The sequence below is a fragment of the Necator americanus genome, chromosome X, assembly GCF_031761385.1.
Source record: "Necator americanus strain Aroian chromosome X, whole genome shotgun sequence".
NCBI lineage: Eukaryota > Metazoa > Nematoda > Chromadorea > Rhabditida > Ancylostomatidae > Necator > Necator americanus.
In genome coordinates, this window is record NC_087376.1 from 34,059,110 (window position 1) to 34,082,726 (window position 23,617).

Here is a 23,617-nt window from a genome sequence, read left to right on the forward strand (position 1 = left end):
TGCACTTGAAGCACTGATACTCTGAGATACATCTCAAAATAAGGGCACGCATGTATGTCGGACATGTTTTCGCACGTGCTGGTTCGTCGTCCAGACTGATCATCTTAGGAGTTCTGTTTTTTTTCAGGATTTGTGAAGAAGATCCCGTATTTTCATTTCAATAATTGTTAATTCTTTTGCCATAGCTGCGATGGAGAAATCCTAATTTGGAGAACATCTTGGAACGCCGCCTTTAAAACCGAGTGGATGGTAGGGGCTCAGTCGTGCATATGGTTTAGAAAAAGTAATATCAAAATCATTATACAATGTTAATATTCGGACATTTACATACATACATAATTACAAAAACGTTAACCACCTTTCAGCAGGTGAAAACGCTGTTTTCATGAAAAATCTCGAAAACGATTAACGGGAACTGGAATAGATATTAGATATTTGACCAGAGGTGGATGTGGTAGACGAACAGAGATTAAAAAGCCGGATTGAGTACTTCAAACCACTGCTACTCGATATAATACTATTCATCGTGGAGTAAATTAGGGAATTGCCTGACAAAACTGCTCCTCTTCGTGGAGGACCGTGAACACGAATTTATTCCATGTGTATCAGCCGACCAACTAATCAAAATATATTTGCTCATCTGTCGCTGCAGGACCACATAACGTGTGGATAACAGAGAAACTATTTAAATTTTTTTTGAAAACAAAACTCACTTCCGTTTTCATAACATTCATTCAGATCTATTCAAGAAAATCCTCCTTGGTAGCTAAGCTTTGAAACTAGTACTCGAAGCAATCCGTCTCCAGAAATCCATTAATCTTCATCATCATACGAAAAACACCTACTTTTTGCAGTTTACAGCTTCTATAATGTTGATTTTTGATGCCATTGAAAATATGTAAGTTTGATTAACTGTTATCAGAAATTATAAAGGACTGAAACTTCTAGGAATTACAATATTGAGGCACACAAAAAAAAACTCATTCATGTTCATTCCAAAAATTATTACTAACAAAGGAAAATTACTTCGAGATGTATTCGATAAAGACGCAATATCCCGTATGCTGTGCAACATATATCACTACAAACGCACAAAAATGTGGTATAATGAATACACATTCCCTGGATTCTAATCCACGAAAATTATCTGCAGTAGATTTCACTGAAATCACGACAAAATGCGGTTTCCCATATAATAAGCTGTGTATTTGTCACGTGTTAATCCTACATGTGTTTTGCTAGCGCAATAATAAGTATCCTGATGAGTTATCGATGGGATTACTGTTGACAGAGAAACGACTTGTAGTGTTGAACACATAGAATCTGTTGCTTCATTTGTTTGATGAAATCGTGCGGGTGCAGAACAATCGTGAACTCGCTGCCGTCACGTATCTGCAAAAGAAACGTTCTTATTAACAGTAGCTGCTCATGCTCGAGTGGCGCACCTCATCCAACCGTTTGAAGAGTTGGTCGTTTTTCGAAAAAGGATTTAATCGTCGTTTGTTCACTTCAGTTATCACCTTAAAAGACGGATCATTTGTGGTTGATAGGGAAACTCCCAGAAAATCCTACCGCAGCTGTAGACACTCCACATCGAATAGGTGAAGCCATACATACGGGGATGTTCCGACGATCAGCCGATGAATCGGGAAGAATTGCGGCAATCTTAACTAATATACGTAATGATTTAGAAGAAAGATCGTGCATATAGTCACACGGAAAGAAAGCAGTAATATTATTTCTTCCTATGATGGCTCTTTCTGATAAAAGCAATTGCACCCATTTCCAATCCAAAATACATAATCTATGAACTTTAGGCATTTTTGGTGCACTGACACTACTCATGCGTCTGATTGACGTCCTCCATTAACGCTGATGTAAAGACAGTAGGATCTATTCCTGGAAAGCCGCCATCTTCTGAATTGTTCTCCTAAATGGGCTAACACAAGAAATTATGGCTATTTCGTCAAACAATCCAGATAATGGCAGCTCTTCAGTAATTACTGTTCCTCCGAAGCATAAAATAAAGCTATTCGAAGTCAATCAAAATTAGATGGAGTCTTTTTCATATGGAATGGTGAATATGTTCCAGCAAGTCAATCAAAAATAGAATGTTTTTTTTCCTCAGATGAAATGGTGACTACTACCTAGCATTACTGGGAACAAAACAGGTATAAATATGCTGAAAGGAAATGAGTAGCTGGTAAAACCAGATATACTACAAGTTCTAGAGAGCCTGAATTTTAATGGTTATTTTTTACTACAGTATTGCGAGGAAATATGAATAGGAAGATCGACTTGTCAGCTAGACATGGAAAAAAGTATAAATTCATTCATAAGGATAAAGCACGCGGCGCTGTCTCATTTGCTACAAATTTATGGACCAGGAAGACTTGAAGAACTTTGTTGGCACTTGCGTGGCTTCCACCCATCAACCGTGCAGTTACAGCCAAACCTCTTACCAACTGCGTTACACCCGCACAAAATTATATATATATATATATATATATATATATATATATATATATATATATATATATATATCCCTTTTATATTAAACCATGTACTGCATAAATTATTTTGTAAAGAACCCAGTAGGGAATTATTGCATGTAATCAGAAGCCATGGAAGAAATCCTTGATCGGGGAACAGCTCGAAAAATAGGAGTACAAGTGATACTGATGATTGAATTGCTTAGTGTGACATAGGATAGGTGATTGATACCCACTTTATACTATCCTAGGCTTTATGAAATTACCTTAAAAAACTATATAACTAACTATACTAGAAATTACCTTTAAAAAAACCTCTTGCACACTCTAACTATAGATGTGGCCATATATTTGGACGAAACATTTATTCTCTGGTGTACAGCTCTACAAAACCGTAATGCCGAAAAGATACTCTTAGCTCTCTCTTGCCCCCTTCAACTACCACATCGAAAAAATTTAGAATTTTTGCAACTTTTTTTCTTTTCCTAGACTTAACAATAAATAATAATCACATCTAAATACTACTGTTCCACCATAATAAATCACAATTAACAACTTGGTAATTAAAAAAGAAGAGATTCACCCGCATACAACTCAGCCAAGCAGGATTTTGCTATCTGTAAGGTGCTAATTCGTGTACCAGCATCTCAGAAAACTAAGGATTACAACTTATTCCTGACATTGGTTCCAATAATAGAACATAGTTTTTAGAGATTTTAAGAATTTTACAGCATTATTATTTTTCAAACGTAGCATAACGATACGTTTCCTTCACATTTTATGTCTTAGTCGATAACAGATCTTCTTGTTTCCTTGATTTTATGTTCCTTCGTTGAGCATCTTTTACTTCTTATTACTTCTTAATATAATACTGTAAAACGGACGTTCCAGTAATTATGAAAAAGGCAGAAAAAACTAGCAAATAAATTGGATTGACTACAACGACGAGATTGAGAAGTTGAGTCAAAATTGATATTTGATTGGAACTTGCGAATAGTTTCTTAGCAGATTCCTAAATTTTCCAGAAATGAAGTTTTTTTTCTAGAATGGCCAATCAGTGTTACTATATAGGATAGTATGTATAGGATGAGTAATCGATTGATTTTGTAGTAAAAGTCTCAAGAATTCGCCTAAGACTTCGCCAACCTACTCGGTTTTTGTTCTTGTGCAGTCGAATACCAATCTCTTTGCTCTTCGTTATCGGTTTCATGAGGTGGTACACCACTCCCAATGGAATTGACCGCAACAGAAGGTTCACTGGTGTTCCAGGAGTGGATAACGAGTAGAACAGCTGGGGAATGTTTGCAATCCCTTGCACTGGTACATTTTCCACCTTAAACCAAACAACTTTCTCCATTGTTTAAACGAGATGATAGCTCATTGCTATTCATTGAAACAATGCCACAACTGAACGGTAGACCTCGATAAGCTCGTCACAGAAAGCAAATAGCTGGCTTAGCTGACGATCGTTTGCATCTGACCAACCGGCGACCCTGGAGTTGTGCAGTTTAGAAAACCATCCTGCCAATTTATGCCTCGCACAAACACAAGACTTTTCTCATCTTAAATTTGTCTTTCTTATTAAGAAATTCGCAACAAAGAAATCTTACCAAACTCTCCCGACGACTTCCACGAAAAGTACTTGCTCAACGAGCACTGATAAATTAAGTGAGACAGATTTTACCTAAATATATCATATTATTGGGTACATCAAACTAAAAATTCCCAACAGATGATCTGACCGAGTGCTCATGCCCTGATCGCGTACAGTCGCACTCAGTGGAAGAAAATTCTCCTTGTGGTATTGAAGATAATAATCGTAACTCACTGGAGAGACTGCTGCTGAAATATAAATTGTTTTAGCAGAGTAAGTTTCTCTTTTAATCTCTAGAATATGCTCTACAGAATCTAACAATAGTTTTCAACGAAGTGCTGTTCACTCACCACAACGACGTAGTGGAAAGCGTCGACTGTAAAGGTGATGACGACACGTTGGATGAGGAGACTCCGGGACTCAGTGTGTCATACACTCTACGAGGACTGTCATACCAATCCGCGTCCTTCTCGCTGTCGCAACTAACACGAGTTTGATTCGCAAGCATGTCATAGGTGGTCTAAATTAGGGGACTGCTCCGCTAACAAAGGTTTATTTCCAATTCGGTAAGATCTAAACACAACTAACATCTTCAATTCCAGCCTCGTTATCCTTATCCACAGTGTGTAGTCGGCTAGGGAACTGTACACTTGAACGTGGAGGTAAGGGTGGTTTGACACCCTGCGGAGGGTGGAGTTGAGAACCGCTGAAAAAAGAACCTCTAAACAGTAGACTTCGACTAATTTCGTTAAACGAATTTCTACTGAGTCGTAGGAGTTATAACAAAGTAAAAGAGTTGATTTTTTTTAAAAGAATAAGATGAAATTAATGGATTTTAGAAAGGTTTTGAAAAGAATATGTATGTATAGGGTGGCGAAAACGTATGGGCGCGTATCTTTTCGGGGTTTGATTTAATTTCGGATGCGCCTGATTTGCCATTACCATGTTCGCTTTGACTTTTTTCGCTCTGAAATCTAGAATCGAATTTTAGAATCGACGAAAGTTTGTCCTGGCCGAGAAGCAACCGCTCGCTTAGCGGCAAGCGGAAAGAATTCAAAACCAACTGCGGCTGGCTGCCTGGACACATCGGCTAGCCCCTGCAAACTATTACAACCCTGCACGGTCACCGTTCACCTCAAACTGTTCTGAATTGAAGTCGATCGCGTAGCTGCACCCCAAAAGGTGTTGATCAACGCTCTGCACCTTTGCACTTTATAGGTGAAGGCGAATCTGAACCTTTGACTGAGATATTGAGATTTCTAACAAAAATTTTGCGAAATTCTTCATCAGAACAAGCTTTTCTAAAGAAAAGACAAAGTTTTGTACGCGACAATAAAGGTTTTGATTCTATGGCAGACATTTATTAAATGTACTGCATACCGTAATTTTTGTAACCCCATCACTTAAAGGCACGAAATTGACGTAGTGTGAAGACCACGATGGAAAACACAGAGTTTGGGATGTAGACTACAAGTATGAGCGTAGTCTCACTCAATTTCCCCTAATCGTCCTGAAAAACATCGTGGGAACGGCGTTTGTTCCTACTAGGTACGATAGGACGAATAAAATTTAATTGTAACCTTAATTATAACCAGAAGCTGAAATTTCGAATAAAAGATTCTTCTAAATATGCACTCATAGTTAAAACTTGCCTGTTCATAGAATGAGGATCATGCGAGAAAACCCTATGACGAGGAGATGCTTCAGTGGACATTTGCCCCTACAACACTTTTACATGGCAATCACAACTTCAAAAAAAAATACGTTAAGGGTCGTTAGACTCTTTTTTTAAGATCAATGAAAACCGAAATTTTCTTTTCGAAAGAAACCTGTAGAATCTCACCTGAGAAGGAAAGTGCGTGTCAAGAATATTGTTTGACTCGCCGGATCCGCACTTCTGGAAATGAGAATTTTCAGAAAAGATATACATACTATACTTATAGAGAAGTATAACATCATCGAAGGAACACTTAAGCAAATCAGGTCACTTTTAAATGTCTTAATCATATGAATTAAGAGTTACGGATGGAAAGACAACAAAACTCTCAGCAGTTCACGTAGAATTCGTTTATGTCTACATTCTACTCATTAATTTCCTCATAACATTTTTACCCAAGTCTGAATAGTAAGAAGAAATGTCACCTTATCCAGCGACGATGATCCGTAGATATTCGACGAATCGCCAAAAATCGCCAGGCGTCGTAGAGTTTCCGTGGTGCACGTCAACCACTCCGAGCACACTTCGCTGGAATTTTTCACATCTCGACTACTAATTTCCAACGCTTCGCTCACATTTTGTTGGTTTCATGTGCGAGTGCACTTGCGTCTTCATCAAAACTTACGGATGCAATGCGGCCAATTCAATTGGTTCCAAATCTCGAAGACCAATGATGAACGAACGCGAGTCGGCCACTACTGGGCTCACGTAGTTCGCGAACAAAAGATCCAGTACCTGGGATTACTGAGACAATTATTTAATGGAAGAGGAATGTCAAATAGTTGGCAGGTCACGTATCCGCATATTTTCACCATTGATGAGAACAGCAGATTACGAAAAAAGAAACGAGTTAAGCCCTGAGGAGGGGGAGGTTGCACGTAGGGAAGCGAAACGTGGAAGAGCCGCGCTAACGAAAATATAAGCTCTCAAAATAAAATAAACGGGCAGGATTGGGAGTCAAAATCTGGTGCAAAAACAAATCCTACCTTTTGTCCTCGAAAAAAAACGGGGGCAAACCTAGAAACAAGGAGCATAAAGTAATATGAATATGAAGTACTGAAAAGAAGTGAACAAAATATTCCACAGATTTCCTTCTTCTCTTCTCTTCGTTTACCCTTATTATACCTATATTTATACCCTTATTTGAACTGTTGCTAAACAAAAACACCATTTTACTAAGTTATAAAGCAAAAACAGTACGACTTGGAAGAATCCCTTCAGAAGACAACATGTCTTAAGGGGTATGAGAATACCAATCCAAGAAATGATGCCAAGATATATGAAGGAGACAAACAGAATACCTGCACAGACAACGATAAGCAGCGAAGAAACACTGTTATTTCCATTCCTCCCTTTTCAAATTCTCACTTTATTTTTTGTGAATCATTCTAACTTTATACGCTGTTCTCCAACTGAAATTCTCCGTAAGCCTAAGAAAACTGAAAAAAAAAATCGTGCGTAGCTTATCAACTCACAAATAACCATGTTACTATCGTTTTTTCCTTATCTAGCAACTTTTCGCTTATTCAACAAAACAAATGAATAACTCCAAGAAATTGCCGAATCCAAACCCAAAGTGATGCTGTACGGCAACTCCGACGACCGTAATGTGACCAATAAAGATCCGGTGCTTTTCTAAAAACGTTAGCGTCATTCGAGATTTCTCCGCAACTTAGCAATGTCGCTCTGCAGCGTTTCTCTGCATCTACCGTATAATACAGCATAGTATTTAGCCGAAGGAAAAATATCTGCCCACGGTCCCTCACGTAGGACGCACGCAAACGTCTACGCTTGCGCTTTGTATGTAACATATAATCTAGCAGGAACGGTTAAATGTAGACCGTTCGATACTTACAACATTACAGCCAAAAATTATCGTGACATCAAAGTGTTGTAGTTTCTTTCTCTTTTTTTTCTCTCTCTCTCTCTCACACACATCCGTACTCTCATATCCTGAAGCCAGGCAGGTAAACATAGCCCTAATATGGGGACTACAATTACGATTTCATATGATTCATTCGCATGGAGCTGCAACTAGGATAAAAATTAGAATAGTACAGTATTGCACATTTTGAAGAATTACAGCTCTAACGAATCAAAGAGTTCACAGAGGAAAAAAATGAAGAGAAATAGCTAGGAATATGAACACCGAAAAAGGTCACATAAGGTGTGAACGCAAATGCATATGTGATTTTCAATGAGCGAGATTTTTGAGGAATACTTACCTTGAAGGGTTGGTGCTGTTTCACTGAATCTTCGCCGTGGTACCACTCAAGAATGGGTATTTTATCGTCGTGCACGCATAGGGCAACCCAACATGCCTCCCCATATTCTACTTTCTGAAACGTAAACATAAAACTAGCAAATATCTAAACGGATATGAACAGCATCAAATGAGAATAAAAGCTGCACCATATGAGACAATGGGAACGACTTAAATGAAAACGACGCAACAAGGAGCTCATGACGAGAATTGAGGTTGTCACTAATGTGGCCGTAACGAGTTCCATTTCAAAGTTCTAGCAACTAAATCTACGCAGGTATGGGCTGTTTTTGCACAAACTCTCCATTCTCGCCTAGGATATCTGCCATTCTATATCACTTGTCGAGTTAAATCATAACAAAGGATTCATTCGATTTCGTCAAACAAAAAACTTTTTTTTAAACTCACACAAATCTGTTTGAAAAGAAGAGAAGTAGGGTGACGAAAACAAATCCAGAAAAAAAATTCAGCAAGACAAAAATCACTCGTATTTTTTTTGGGTTCGATAACTTGGGAACGTACTTCTCCAGGACTTCTGTTCCATTTACTTCAAACGGTCTCTTCAGAAAGCATTCTTTTCAGAATTCAGACTGCTGGCCCGATTGAAGTACAGAATATTAACTACAAGATATTCATGAGAGAGCAGCAAATGTGGTAATTGAAAATAGGAGAATCAAATGATCTCGTCTCTAATAAACATGTGGGATTGTCGCTACCAGCCGGGAGAAAACCTTCTCTTTACTTTTACGTTGGAAAAAAAGAAAGGTTTATCCATAGCAAGATGGATCAATAACATGATGGAACTTAAAACGTTAAAAAAAAAATATGAAAACAACAAGTGCCAAACAGAAAGTGCATCAGAGACAAAAAGCATGGGTTTTCTCAAGAAGAACACTTCTAGAAGAGAACCAGCCTTGTGCGGAAGTCAAAACAAATCCTTCGGTGGGTGGGAGTGTAGGCCAAAGTGCACGACGCCTTCCACGTTCATCTTCTGTTCACTTTAATGCATCACGAAATACCCACTGGAAGCGACAGACTAGCGGTATCGTTTAGAACACGTCAAAACCGGGGATTTTTCCGGATGAAGGACGAAATACCATTGCTTCGCGAACAAGGATCATAAGGTCTTTTAAAAACTAGGGGCTGGGCCTTGTTCACGTCTTAGACTCAGCACGAAAGCAATGCAGCCGAATAAGAAGTACAAAGCGCATAACTATATTGGTAGACGAGTTACTAATGCACAGCCTATAATGTCGTTTGCGAGGTTTGGAAATTCGGCAGCCGCCCACCCGACACTAAAATGCTCAGCAAACAAGGCGCACGAAAACACCCAGAAAAGGCGAAAAGATTTCCTGAATGCCAAAATCCGGCAATTTCCTCCGTAGATTGTAAAATATTAGGCAATAAAAACATTGAAAAAACTCTCCATTTCATTTTTTTTTAATTTCAAAACTGCACACTGACATGCACGTATTCCTGAATTGTTGGGTTCACTCCAACAAATGAGCTAAATAATTCACACATGATGCGTGTGCTATTCATCCAGGACACTTGCTTCAGATCAATTAACGTGTTTATGTTTACGCTCTGTAATTTCCATTCTGGATACGTTGCGTGATGGAAGTACGAAATGCTATTAGTTATCTCGAAAACAAAAATGAAATATTCTTTAAAGCAAGATTCGAAGAAATTCAACTCTATTATAAGTGTACTACAATATGTATGCCAAGAAGACGATAGGTTACTTGGGCCAAGAAGTGAATACCGCTTAACTGGGACATTTCGGACCTAAGACGGAGGATTCGGCAGTGCAGTGAAGAAAGTCAGAATAAATACTGAGCTATAGCAATGTTGTGAAAAAGGAGAATAGATGGTGAAAAAAATACAATTTAAAAAATCGCTTAAAGGCTTCTTTTGATGTGGGTCCTTGAAAAAGAGGGGACAGGAACAGAAGAAAACTTTGATATAAATAATAATGATGGAGAAAGACGTAATTCAGGGGAGGTAATGGGGAGGTTTCTCACCAAAATCCTCCGAAAAACACCAAATTACACTGTGCAGTAGAACACGAAGAAGTAAACGAAAAAAGGGAAACTATCTAAAGATGTTTTTCTTCAAATGAAGAGAAAAAAAAAGGAGCAATCATGAAACCTTTTTCCGTCGTAATGTACCAGAGCGACGTGTGGTTTTCTGTTGAAGCAGACTGCACTTGATTGCTTCTCTGGTTGCTGGCATGGCTGGGCGCTCCCTGAGTTAACGGCCGTTGAGCCGTCCTCTCACTTTCTCTGATCGCCTGGCAAGTGCTGAAAACCATCGTTTAGGATACTGGAAATTCAAAACGGCTCTATACTAAATAGCTGAGCTCGAATCAAAGAGTTGTTATTCGCAGGGACAGGAATCTCGTAAGGAAAAAGTGACAGGAGGAAAACTCTCAGAACATCATTTATAAGCAGAGCAACCAGATTCACGTGCAAATTTAAGGATGTGAACACTTCAGGTTTTTTTTTACCAGACAATCAAACCTTGGAAAAATCATCCAAGTAAATGGCGGGTTAGGGGAAGTCTCGAGGTTGGGATTTCTCAACTAGTAAATAGGAAATGTAGACCATAAGTACCACGGTGAAATGCTCAACTCCTCACTCCTTCATTAAAAAAAAAATCAAAAAATTGCTTTTAAGCAAGCTACAACACATTAGTAAAAAAAACTCCTTTTCATGTCCTTAATACCTTAGTCCTTTTGTTGGGCGTGTTTTCGCAGATTTACTGCTCTGAATAATCCTAATGTCTCAAACTTCTGGATTTCTTGAAGGAACTCAGCGTTTTCGCTGCGATACTTCCGACTTTTGTCCTGGCCCCTAATTAATTGCTTGTGGAAAGATCCCAACGTCAAACTTCCCTCCTACAGCTGCCTTTGTGTGTTAGCACCAATAATTAGAACGCGTGAAATAGCGTACAATTTGCTAAAGGCTGTTTTCGTGGAAAATGGATGGATGTTGGGTACTACCAGCTAGTAGGCAGGGTATAGAAAACGGAGAGATCAGGAGCAACATAATGACCAGTTTACCCGTCCAAACAACTCTTTATACCTACAAGAATGATTAACAGAAAAGGTGCAAAGTGGAATAGAAATGAATTTATGCGATAATCTAATTTTCACATGTATCCATTTCCATTTTACAGGGGATCATTTATTCAGTGCTGAGAATGCAGAGTCGGGCAGATTGGTCAGACTGGTGCCCCTAATCCAACTATTTTATGGATATGCAGAGAATGCTTCAAGTTTTCGTTGTGATACTTGCAAACTACGTCCGACAACTACCTAACACCAGCAAAAGCTTAGTGTCAACGTCAGCGACAAAACGTGAAAACCGAATAGTGAAATATGGATAGATAAAATCATGAGACAAACAATTTTTCAAACATTCAAATAGCAGGTTATTCCAAGTACTTGTGTATTCAAATATTTTGCGAAGTTTCGAGAGTGCAACATACTTGAAGGTCGGAATCTCCGACCAGAAATTACAGCCTGGTTTAATACATGACCAGCGCTAACGAAGGACAGTTAAAATACTAAAAAAAAATAGAATAAATAAAAAAAACATGTTCCTAAGTTCTAGAGAGTTTTTCTAAACTTTTCGAAAGAAAAGAAGGACTTTCTCTGCTAGGCCTGGGCTGCGAAGGAGAACGTTGAGCAGCACTCACACCAAGCTACACACCTGTATGAATTGTCATTATCATTACATTAATAATAATATCGATCTACAATACTACGCATGAACATTGAAAAAGCGAAATGAGTGACGGTGCGGCACCGTCAGCCACCATTGTTTGGCCATAACTTGTCATAGAATAGAAATTTAAGAATAATTTATATAGTATTAGATTCCTCTCTCTAAGATCTATCTAAAACTGCCACATCGTTGAAAAAAGAGCAAAATTACGCCAAATATGCACCAAAAAGCAATGATTGGAACCTAACATAACCAAAGGTTATAGTTGAAAAAATGTTCGGATACTCAAACTTTCACATTTGGTCAGAACATCAAGAATTTGTTAGAGCAAGACACAGGAAATTGTTCCGTATCACCTCAGATTCGTGGGGTGATGCCTTTAAACTCTCTTTTCTTTTCTGTTGTATAATATATGCAATTCCAACAATGATCACCACTTCTCTCTTTTTCATCATTCAATGTTGTTGTTGTTTACAAATTGACTTTAACTACGAATACTCCACGTACAAACGAGCTGCTCAGCTGTCAGTAATAAATCTAACATTGCAGGATGAATATTGATATATTGGTAGCGAAGTGAATTGATATAATTATAATGATAGTGAAGTGTTCAATTTATTTTCTACTCTATACACATATTTGAATTCCTGAAAACAAAATGTAGATTTGAATATCCCCGTAATATTTTATTCCTACGCAGCGGTAGTGACTGCCTGGGCCAGATCTGGCTGAGGTGCGAAAATAGCCGGGCAGCGGAGTCTGATAGAAAAAATAATCTGGAATAGCTTTGAGAACAAGCAAGAATGCAGAACTTAGCACACTTAATTACCTTTTACTTTTTTAGTGTAATGATTATGCTCACGTCATTTCACGTTAGCACATCTTTATATCTTAATTGCCGGAAAGAAAAACGAGAAAAACTTCGTCCAAGACTTCAAAAAATGTCTTCAAACTATAACCGTATCAAACGAATATAGATGTAAAATCAAATTTGAATATTCTATAAACTTAATACTAACTCCTTTGATCAAAAGATTTCAAAGAGACGGCAAAATTTTCCATCAATGCTTCTTTTAGAAAAATTAAAGAAGAGAGACTATGTTAGAAGTGTAACAATTTTAGTTCTTTGGCAGAAATTTACCGAATGTGACTCTAAAAGAAGGCGAAGCGAACACCACAAGAAGCCCGGCATTACCCGGACGTTATGACTGGTATAATGTAAGTAATAGGTAGCAACAACAGAAATGAATCCATCTGAAACAATGCCTGGAATACCTCGGGGTGTTTTTCAAAATTGGACGTGATCTCTGACGCCTTGTCACTCATTACTGTGAAGGTATGAGTACACGCAAATATTGTATGTGAGAGCCCTCAGAAATCAAAACAATCCTGCAATCTATGCCTGCTGAAGTATCTAATATTTCAAGTAAATAGGATGACATTTTAGCCACTTTTCCTACCAAAAAGAAAGATCGCTTCAACTCGAAATGACGAGGAATGCAGAAATAAAGTTGCCAAGTTATTGGAATAGTGTCCCATAGTTGTTTTATCTAGATTCTAAACTAAAGCATCCAAAAGACGTGTATTTCACGGCATTAAACGAAAGTCCATTGTGGTTGGCACGGACTACGTAGCAGAAAAATGCTGTGAACTCCATAGGCAACATATAATAGTATAATAAAAGATATACAAATTAAAGGATAAAATCCTTGGCGTTGGTCAATCCCTTTAAGATGAACTAATGCTTCCAATTTAGAAAATAGAATAGATATTTTGCTACAGCGTAAATCAACTTGAGGTTCTATTGTAATTACTAGTATGAAAATACTCTGCAAACGAGTAATGATAAATAGAACACAAAGAAGAAGGTTTTGAAAACGAAGCTATTTTCTCAATTGTTAGCAAAAAAAAGTAAGATACTATCTAAAAGTGATCAAAAAGAAATCGAGTTATAGAAATAAGTGTGATGTTAAACAACCATGGACGGTTTGAAAACGAAATAAAGTTTCTCCAGCGGCAGAAAAACATTTGACTGGAATGTAGCAGGAAAATAACGACTGCTAAATGAGTTCCCAAAGATATTCGAGAAGTGTCTCATAAAATGGGCAATACTGCAGACAATTAATGTACTAGCTCTGATGAGGAAAAATGCAAGGAAAAATGCATGCAAGAAAAATGCGAGCAAAAATTTAAGGCTTTCCCTTACAGTAGTTTTAGTTCTCAGTCAAATGAATTTTCGAATGAGTGCCTCCGTTCATATTTTGTTAGATGCGAAAAGAGAAAACAAAAAGTCCAAAATTCTTTTAAAGATAGAAAAATAAGGAACAAGGAGTCATTAACTGATACTCTATAATAATCTAACAAGTCCAATGAGGAGAAACAAGAGGGAAAACTAGCTCACGCTGAAAAACACAACAGCAACAAAACGATCTCACAAACAGCAGCACACTTAAAAGAGTCTCCAGACCAACTGTGAACAACAATTATAAGAAGAAGAATTCCTGGGGAAAATAATGGAATTACACAAGAAGTTAAAGAATGTAAAGTTAAAGATTAAAACATGACCTACCTAACAATGAACACACATTACATAGTTCAGAATTTGAAGTTCTTCACCGCCTTCTAGAAATTGTTGTAGTATTTATGGGAATATTAGTGAAGAAATTGTCACAACACTTGGAATAACGTTCAGAATCGGGCGCTCAAAAAGATGCAAATCGAAATCGTCACGCCAGAGACGCAAAACAATTCGCATGTGCCAGACGGATCGATAGCTACATCTACAATCGGCAAACTGGCCGAATCGATAAGAACAACATCTAAGAGCAAACGCATAGCAGTCAACTTATTAGGGGAATAACTTTCATCGATGTAATTTAAAATAAAGGAAAAGTTCTGCCTTATGTCGAGTAACGAAAACAAACAAAACGATCAGGAAGTGGACCCGCTCCACGGTATTTTTTTCCCCCTTCAAAACTGAAACTTCTGAGAAATAGTTGAATTGGTTGCGCTTGAACAAAAAAAAATTGTACTTGTACTAAATTATAACAAGTTCGCATGCTCATGACATTGTACAGGCAAAAAATCGCTTTATAAGCTAATCATATGTTAATTTCAAAACTTAAAAAAAAGTACAATCGCTCCAAATTTATTAAGAAATTACGTCCGGAAATAAAGCCAACATGTAACTATTTATAAAAGTCGCTGATAGGAACCTTGAGAATGCTATTATACGCACAATCTTTCAATAGAGAATCATATTTTCAAGATAAATCATTTACTGCTGATCTCGAATAGATTAACTCTGTTTGAAAGATATGTATTTTAGAGCTGGGGAAAAATTTAGTGGGGCGCAATCAACCGACCTGTTATTTCTGGACGTTCTCCTTTACTTTTTTCTATAACTAACTTTAGCTCATATAGCTGATAATATTCGTATTCCCAATATATAAAGAGTAAAAACAACATCACAATGACAACTACGTCAGTGCGTATGTAATACGATACGCATTTGTATATGAGCGAAGACAAAAAAAAAGAAGAAATAATTTGAAGATCAAAGAGAAGCCGCATAATGACAACAACTCACAGATACGGCAAATAATAAAATATTCTTCTGCACTCAGACGCTGAAAAAAAAGTCCTTTGATTCAGGATGAGACTAATAACCATGTACGAGAACAATGAAAACAAAAGTAGTAGTTGGGGGGACACACTCAACTGTGCTCTTATTTCTGGAAGTGAATAATTAAATCAGTTGAAGCCTTAAAACTTAGTCATTAGTCTTAGAGGACCCACAACATATAAGCTAAAGTTATTAAGAGAAAAAAGGAAGATAGAGGACTTAGAAGTAAGAACGCAGTTGAGTGCCCCCAACTAAATTTTCCCATTCAATTAGGGAGACACGTTACTCTATTACTCTAATTAATGCCTCCCAAATGTCATACGACGAACAACTGCGCAGTTGGGATCGAGGATATAGGATTACTTTCTGGAGTCCACTAGCCACACGCAGTAACAAAAGAACATTACTGACAACGTACCAGAGTACAGTACATAGAAAAGAGGAAGATTCCTTATTGTCAGTTTTTAGTAAATATTACACATGCGACTATCTGTTAAGCACGAAAGAAAAGAGCTCCATGATGAAACTGGATCCTAGAACTTGGATGACCAGGATTTACTATAAATGAGAATAAAAAGTAGCAAACGACGCAATGACAATGACATAGAAACAATGCGAACCAATCGTTACCACACCCAATGAATTGAACGAATTGAACAAGCTCCTCATCTTTGATTCCTGGAGGGAGATCCGGAGAAGAGCTGAGATAACGAAGAGGTGGAGCTCGTTTACGAGTTCGCGTCCAAATGAACGGATCAACGGCAAACACAAGGCACCTGCAGGAGGTAAAGTGGGTCGGTCGCGCAAGAAGTCCGCGACGGTGGCGGTGAGTCAGGATTGCGCACAGCACAAACACAAACACACAGACCATCACGTTCCCTCCATGATTCTCCTCAATGGAGGAGGACGTTAGTGCATCTTAACTGATGAAATCTCCGCTTAGCGTGCTAAAAAAGAAAGAACTGTGAGAGCCGTGTAGTGAAATTAAAGTGGAGTTATCGAGAACAGACCTACCAAATATGATCAATAATTACAATTATTCATAGACTTGTTGAGAAATAATCGTGGAATGAGAAATCATTGTGGAATGAGAAATAAGACAATTGCAGCGATCAGTCCAGAACGAGGAGAACTCCTCATACTCACAACAACAAACTCAAAAGTAAAGTAAGGAAATGTTATCCGCATGTGTACGGGCGTAAAAACTCGTCCAACATTTCGCGTCCGCCTGTCCTTGTCAGCGTTGATCGGGGATCAAATAACAACAAAACGTTGAATGTACCGGAAAGGAGGAGGAACCAGTATTCAGAAACTGTTAGTGAACACTAACACTAACATTCTACACTATACGGAGACTAGGATATGACGATTTCCCGTTCTGGAAAAGAAGGAGAAAAACATAAAAGTATAGGAAGCTCCAAAAAATGAGAGAATTCTGATCTCACATTTACACGAAATTCTATGGAATAAGTCACTAATTTACCTCGAACACATTCCAGAAATAAACGGGCAGCGACTAGCGTTGTAGATGACGAACACCTACATAAATTTTATAACACTGACATCAAATTTCTGTTATTTTCATATGGATTACTTTGATAACTTTGATATTTATGTACGTCAATTATGTAGTAGACAAAAACCCAGCATTAAATGAGATTGAGAATTATAAAAAAAAATCATTCATTTCATCAGCCATCCAAAATAGTTATCAAACATTAAGTGGATGAAGGAAAAAATCCTGTCACAACATCCCGAAAAAACCATGGAATTTTACACAAATGTAATCACAACTATTATCGATGAATTCCTTCATAAGTTCCGAAATGGTGGATACATGTGATGACAAATATTCGTGCACATTTTTGAGCAGAACAACTGTCTGTTCTCGGATTCGGTGCCTGAATACTTGAATTCGATATTTTTTAAATGCCAAAAAAATAAAGAAATCAAAACATCTAGATCTAGAAGAATGTATATTTTTGATGTTCAACAAATAGTTAACCCACCAACAGTGATTCGCCTGTAGAGAGTTGAGCTACTAATGGGATGGAACACCTAAAATAGGAGTCGTTATCCAGAAAAGTATCCAAATTGGTAGCTTTTACAAACATATTACTTATTAACTACTAGCTAAAGCTTTCTAAACACCCAACTTCTGTCGATATCGTAACTACGCTAATTCATTAAAGGCTGCATTCCATGAATCTAACGGAATCCGTGAGAGAAGCTTGAGATGGGGCTGTAGACTGCCGAATCCGGGCTAGTTCCGCTCATCTTTCTCTCGTCGCAAAAACGGTGTGAGAACCACTCTGTTTCCTCCGAGGTAATGCGCCTCTATGTACACGTTCCAGTCCCCTCAAGATCCTATTGATTGGTTTTACTTGAACGCGCTGGTAAGGAGGCTTCATCAATCTTCAACCGCTCGCATGTGGATGCGACGCGTGCGCAACGGTGGCTTGCTGGAACTAAAATTGTAAAAACGGCGTCCTCCACGCCTTCTCGATTAGAGTGAAGTGAGCGGAACCAACCTGGATCCCGCAATCTAAAATTCCCTCTCTAGCTTTCCCAGCGGATTCCTTCACCACGTCAGGCTCCTGCCTGGCAAGTCGTTAAAAAAAAGTGGTCAAAATCAAATCTATTCAGTTATAATGTACCATATTCATATCAATACGGTGGAAAGTGGGATGGAAGCAGTGGAATGTCCTCGATTCTCTTAGAATGACAGTTCCAACTAATCATTGTCGCTATTGTCTGCATTGTATAGTTGGGTCAAAACGACATGAGGCACGGACAGTTGCGTAAGCGGCTGCGCTCGAAGCGACGCGGTGGAGCGTAGCGGTTGGGATCGTGTAAGGATCCTCGCTACCGCCACCCACCTCTGCAGTTCCCCATCGTCCAGCCTGGATTCCAACCGATGTTTTCTGTTTTGGAGCGTAACGGTTGGGATCGTGTAAGGATCTTCGCTACCGCCACCTACCTCTGCAGTTCCCCATCGTCCAGCCTGGATTCCAATCGCTATTTCCACCGCACCGCTTCGAGCGCAACCGCTTACGCAACTGTACGTGCCTTATGTCGTTTTGACCCTACCATATATGCCGACACGTGTTCACAAACCTCAAAAATTCCTAACTGCAGCCAAACGCGTTTTGCATCCCAAACGGATTGATACGCCAGAAACTTTGTCCTTTGAGGGGCGAAACTACGTTGGACAGTTACTTCCATCAAATCTCAGATACTAGATGGATTCTATGGCCAATTTCTCTTCCTTAGTGATCCAGTACCGGATGTGCGACATCACATCACGACAGTGTACATTTTCCACTGAATATTGACGTAATCATAGCAAACTACTACAACGGATTGTCAAGAATTAATGCCTCGTAGTTCCAGAAGAGGAGGCGGTGTGAATTCTTCCCGTATGATCTATTTAACGTTCCGATTAGTTTGCGCAATCAAAACTGGAAATAATGTGTAGCTGCGGTCATTCCGACTTAGCTGTGATTCTCTGGTCTCAAGCAGCCATGTTCCACCACCCGCGAAAAAATATCACATAGGATTGAGGCAATGTGAGGGCGGTACGGTATCACTGCACTGGAAAAATAGGTTTGTTCGAGCTGTACAAGCGCTCCTTAGCGATACGTGGTGAGAAATGACAGCACATCGCAATCAAATGAGTCAGGGTGACCATATGATGTGTTTCATAAATGCATGGATCATGAAAAGGGGAAAGGGGATCATGGAAAATATCAAGGACTCCCCAGATTTTGTTTTTTTTTTTTAGATTTGTCCGTCCATCAACTGTTAGAAAAGGAACGCGTTATCTGGAAAGGAGAAGAATCTTGTACAGTAAAAGATAAAGGATAAAGTGTTTGGCGTTAATCTATTCGCTTGGAATCCGCCTCCGCGTTCACCTCAATTCAGAATCGCTTGAGGTTTACGAGCGCGTAACTGGCCCCCCTACAATGACTTTCGGGGGATAGCCGATGTATCAATCCAGTGCTTTTATCCTCCCCAACAAGTCTGGTGCCCCTTTATTTGATTTAAATATCTATCTACTAAAATTGTATATGTGTTCGACGCAGGTATGTACCTTACACACGTATTCTCCAGCGTCCTTTGTTGGATCGTAGTTGGAAATCTCGAGTATGGCATCATTGCTGTAGAGTCTGTATTTTTCTTCCAGCCCTGATAAAATTTCATAGTATTTCATGTTCAGTAACATACATGACGTTGATTCCGATATCTGAATTGATAGAATTTTCTTTTTTTCACTTGTGGAACTCAAATTCCAAAAATGTGCGCGATTCCACTCATTTCGCTCGCTTTTTTTTTGCGACGAACATCCAGAACTCGGTACGGAGCGGTTTATCCGATGCGCTAATTAATAGATTATTCCATATCCATCTTCATATATTCTTGCACGAGAAGTTGAAGTTGACCTTGAAGTTGAAACACATGAATGCTTCAATTTTTTTGTTACATTTCTGGAAACTTCACCAAAAATTATTCTGAACATTTCTAATTGGGAATCACGCAAACAGTTACAACCAAGACATGAACGTATTCTTGTTCCTACTAATTTTTCAAATGACAAATATTCGAATAACGTTGAAGACAGGATCCAGGAGTCAGGAGCAAGTACAGTGAAATCAATTGAATGGTTTTGTCGGTTATAGAAAAGTTAGATTTGTTTTCAAACCTTTGTTTCGATTCTGGATGGTATCACCGTTGTTTCATCCATGTTTGTCTTTTCTTCGGTTCGTAGCAGGGTTTGATTTATTTTCGAACTCTCGAACTCAATGTTCAACACCGATTTCAACAGTACGACATCGTTCTTTCTCATTATTTAGTAAGATTTTTGAAATTTTGTGAACGGCTAACGAATAAAATGTCATAGTTGTTGCCATTTTTCATACCTATAAAAAATAATTCAATGCATCTGAAAGGAAATGAATACGTATAGAGAAATTACAAGGATTGTAATGCAACATTCTTCAAGATTTTTCTCTCTTAATTCTGGATTTGTGTTAAAATTTAGGAAAGTTGTTAAATTGACTCATATATGTACTTATTGACGAACTCGAATATTAGAGGCACTGGGGCAGTTTAAGACGTGAGTCCCAGCTACATTATCGATTATGGACAGATCGTCATTGTGTTATCATGAGTATTCATATAATCTAGGAACATGTCCTGTTCTCATCGAAAATAAGCAAAAACTTTGGGAAGCGTGCACATTTCTGGACAAATTGAGAAATTGGCGCGTGGAGAGGTTCGTTTTCATGCAGTTTTCCTTAAAGATTCCGTGAAAAACGTGAATAATCCGTTAGAAAGTGCACAGTTCTCCAATTTTTTTTCGCTCGAGTACATTAATTCAAAACGTGGATAAAAAGTCACCTTGGGCAATTGGGACACCTTCTCGAGTCCAGACTGTACGAACTTTCACTGAGGAAGGTGCGACCTGTAAAATTGTTAACATATGAATTTTTTCTAAACAATATAAAATCGCTTAAACACACCTCACAGCTGAGATTCACTGCAGCATTGGGCATCACGTAGCCAACATCCGCCTTTTTAACAGCAAAATCGAAGTTTTCTATTAAAAAAGGTGAAAATTATAGGAAAAGGAGCAAAATTGCTCAAATGGACAAAGAAATACTTAGAATGATGGAACGGAAGGATGCGGAGTTCTTACGACACATTACAGTAAGTTTTTTTCCCGAAACTCTCTCAGCGAACCGAAAATGATGACGTCTACAGTTTTGGACAGAAGATGACTTCCGATCTGAGCTTGACATGTGTAAACACCGGAATCCTCAGCGGTAGCATTCTTGATTAGAAGACTCATTGTCAGATGATCGAGAGATTTGACCTCAACATTACCAGTTCTGTAAAAGGGTACAATTTGTTATTGTCGAAAAAAAAAAACACTTCGTGCAAAAAAAAAAAAAATGCAGCCCTCACTTGTCAAGTCCATCATGCTTAGTCCATATAATTCCAGGTCGAACTGCTTCTGCTGCATGATCCACTTTACATAACAATGGAATCTGTGCACCCGCCGGTTTCTGTACTGGATTAGTATCAGGAGTGATAATAAGACGAGGCACGATGTACTCTTAAAGAGAATGAACTGACGTAAACAAACTCGGTTGTAATGTAGAACTAGAAATTTCATAAAGAATTCATCTTTATGTAAAAATTTTCAAAATTCTCACCTTCACAGCGGAAACCCTCGAAAATGAGGATAAAAACGCAAATAGGGAGCCTCATCAACAAGCTAAGATGCTGTCTGCACCAACACTGACAGCCCCTCTCATAAATCGCCACCAAAGAGTACGGAGTGTAAGAGTTAATGCGTTTTTGACAGGAACCAGCCGCCACATCCTGAATATCCGGCACAACACACCTGATTTGTTATTGATTATGGACAAAAGCATCGAATTCTCGGTGTCACAAACAATTGTGGAGAAATTAGACACCTGTCACTTTGGATATTAACTTATTGACCACAATTTTTTCTATTTTTTAAACAAATCAATTAAGTCAATGAAAGACTAGAGATTTTGATTGTGTACATAAGCATACGATCAAAGGATCGATGCAATTCCAGACTTTCACAAGTGGATATTTTCAAAATGTGATCTTTCTGAGTGTAAATTTGTCACATTTGTCTTCCAGTGTTCAAAAATAATTTATAGAATGGGAAACCATTTCGGCAAGAACCATTTTTCTATCAGCATTGCTTTTTTGTCTAAACATACACCTTGTTCCCAGTTCACATGGAAAAAATGGGCAGCTGACACGGAGTTCGTGAGTTGAAAATGCGTTCGATTACTGATCTGTATGCTATTAATTGCAGGAAACAAATACATAGCTAAATTGAGAATACTTGCCCTGCACAACAGGAAATCCCGAAAATGTCTACTTTTCCAGAAAAATCTTAATTCTTCTCAAAAATCTATCGAAAAAGTGGAGGAATAAATCGAAAACTTAACATCATACCGAGGTTTTACGATTCAACTAGACCGGAACACTTACTCTCTCTCGAAGTTCCTTTCAGTAAAATAAGTCTTCCATAAAGTTTTATTTCCTGATTTTGACCAGTATTGTAACTTGTAATTAGTATATAACGATAAGAGAACTTGAAATTCCCAGGATTTGCTCATTATTCTTCCTACACCTAAGCCTTATTCCTGATTTTCAGCTCATCTAAGCACTAGGTCCACAAGTTGACTGGAAAAAAAGAGAAAAGAACTCAGAAAAGTGTGAAAAATCCCCAAAGAAATGAAAAATGTTTCCAAATCGAAAAGAAATAGAAACTACAAGTTATATGTGAACATTCTGAAAATCGATGGACAACGAGAATCGCTGGATACCGCCCGATCAGTTCTTCTCACCAATGTGACGAGATCAAGATCACATCCCAATATTCTCATTTATCCTTAAATTACCAGGAATAGTCGGAATAGCTGAAAATGTCGACACAGTTCATAAATAGTAACTTCATCCCCATTAAAAAAATGCACCGTTCACAGTGTTTTAGCGCTGTGAACGGATTTCGATCGAAGCCTTTCAAGGATTTAAGGAAGTCAGCCATTAATCGATAAAGGAAAAAGTGCGGAATGTATCATGCAACTATGTCAATCACAGACATCGGTATGATTAGAAATAGCAGGAAATTCGTTATTTTGTAAAGATTTTGTAAAGATAATAAAGTCAAATCAACCATTAGGATCCAAGACACATAGGGATCCGGACGCTCATAGAATCAGTCACCGTAAACTACCTACCTTTGCTCTATACAATTTATCCTATTTTGGTTCGATAAAAGACAATATTTGAAATTTCTGCAAAAATCAATGGATAAAGTCTCATTTTCCCTGGAGGTGACGAACTCTACGTTGAGACATTTTTTAATCCACTCATTTCTTACACAATATGATTTAGGAACTCTAACACTTTCGTGAACCTCGGAGTTGCAACCGATGTTGAGTTTGATCTCAGAGTTGTGATCCTCAATTGATTGCTAGCAACGGCCGGGAATAAACGGAAGTAGCTCCACAAAATTCAAATATTTTAGTAGGTTCTTTTTTTTACATCTTCTTTATATGAGGAGGAGGTGATGTATGAAAGGTCGCTAAGAATTTTATTGAAGTCAAAAAGTTTCAGCCCCTGGTTCACAAGCATGTGAA

The 23,617-nt window shown here is 38.2% G+C and overlaps 2 protein-coding genes across 3 annotated transcripts; both read right to left on the reverse strand.

Annotated features, from left to right (window-relative positions):
- Positions 1-1,278: 1,278 nt before the first annotated feature.
- On the reverse strand, positions 1,279-10,301 carry RB195_026274 (uncharacterized protein; the record flags this gene model as incomplete). Its single annotated transcript, XM_064214755.1, has 15 exons — positions 1,279-1,392; positions 1,446-1,520; positions 1,573-1,665; positions 3,643-3,825; positions 3,913-3,985; positions 4,103-4,176; positions 4,235-4,334; positions 4,437-4,606; positions 4,675-4,792; positions 5,739-5,806; positions 5,930-5,983; positions 6,229-6,331; positions 6,429-6,538; positions 8,029-8,142; positions 10,218-10,301. The coding sequence occupies 15 exons, from the start codon at positions 10,299-10,301 to the stop codon at positions 1,279-1,281; spliced, it is 1,533 nt and encodes a 510-aa protein (XP_064070636.1).
- Positions 10,302-10,319: 18 nt separating this feature from the next.
- Positions 10,320-21,695, reverse strand: RB195_026275 (uncharacterized protein; the record flags this gene model as incomplete). 2 transcript variants are annotated; one of them, XM_064214757.1, is made up of 11 exons in its annotated part: positions 10,320-10,369; positions 14,367-14,407; positions 16,058-16,198; positions 17,302-17,323; positions 17,432-17,480; positions 19,516-19,610; positions 20,823-20,886; positions 20,945-21,021; positions 21,165-21,313; positions 21,390-21,540; positions 21,641-21,695. In XM_064214757.1, 11 exons carry the CDS (start codon positions 21,693-21,695, stop codon positions 10,320-10,322), a joined length of 894 nt encoding a protein of 297 aa, XP_064070637.1. The 2 variants fall into 2 exon arrangements, with proteins under 2 accessions (XP_064070637.1, XP_064070638.1); XM_064214756.1 differs by lacking the exons at positions 10,320-10,369; positions 14,367-14,407; positions 16,058-16,198 and having other exon boundaries at positions 17,235-17,323.
- Between the last annotated feature and the right edge of the window lie 1,922 nt (positions 21,696-23,617).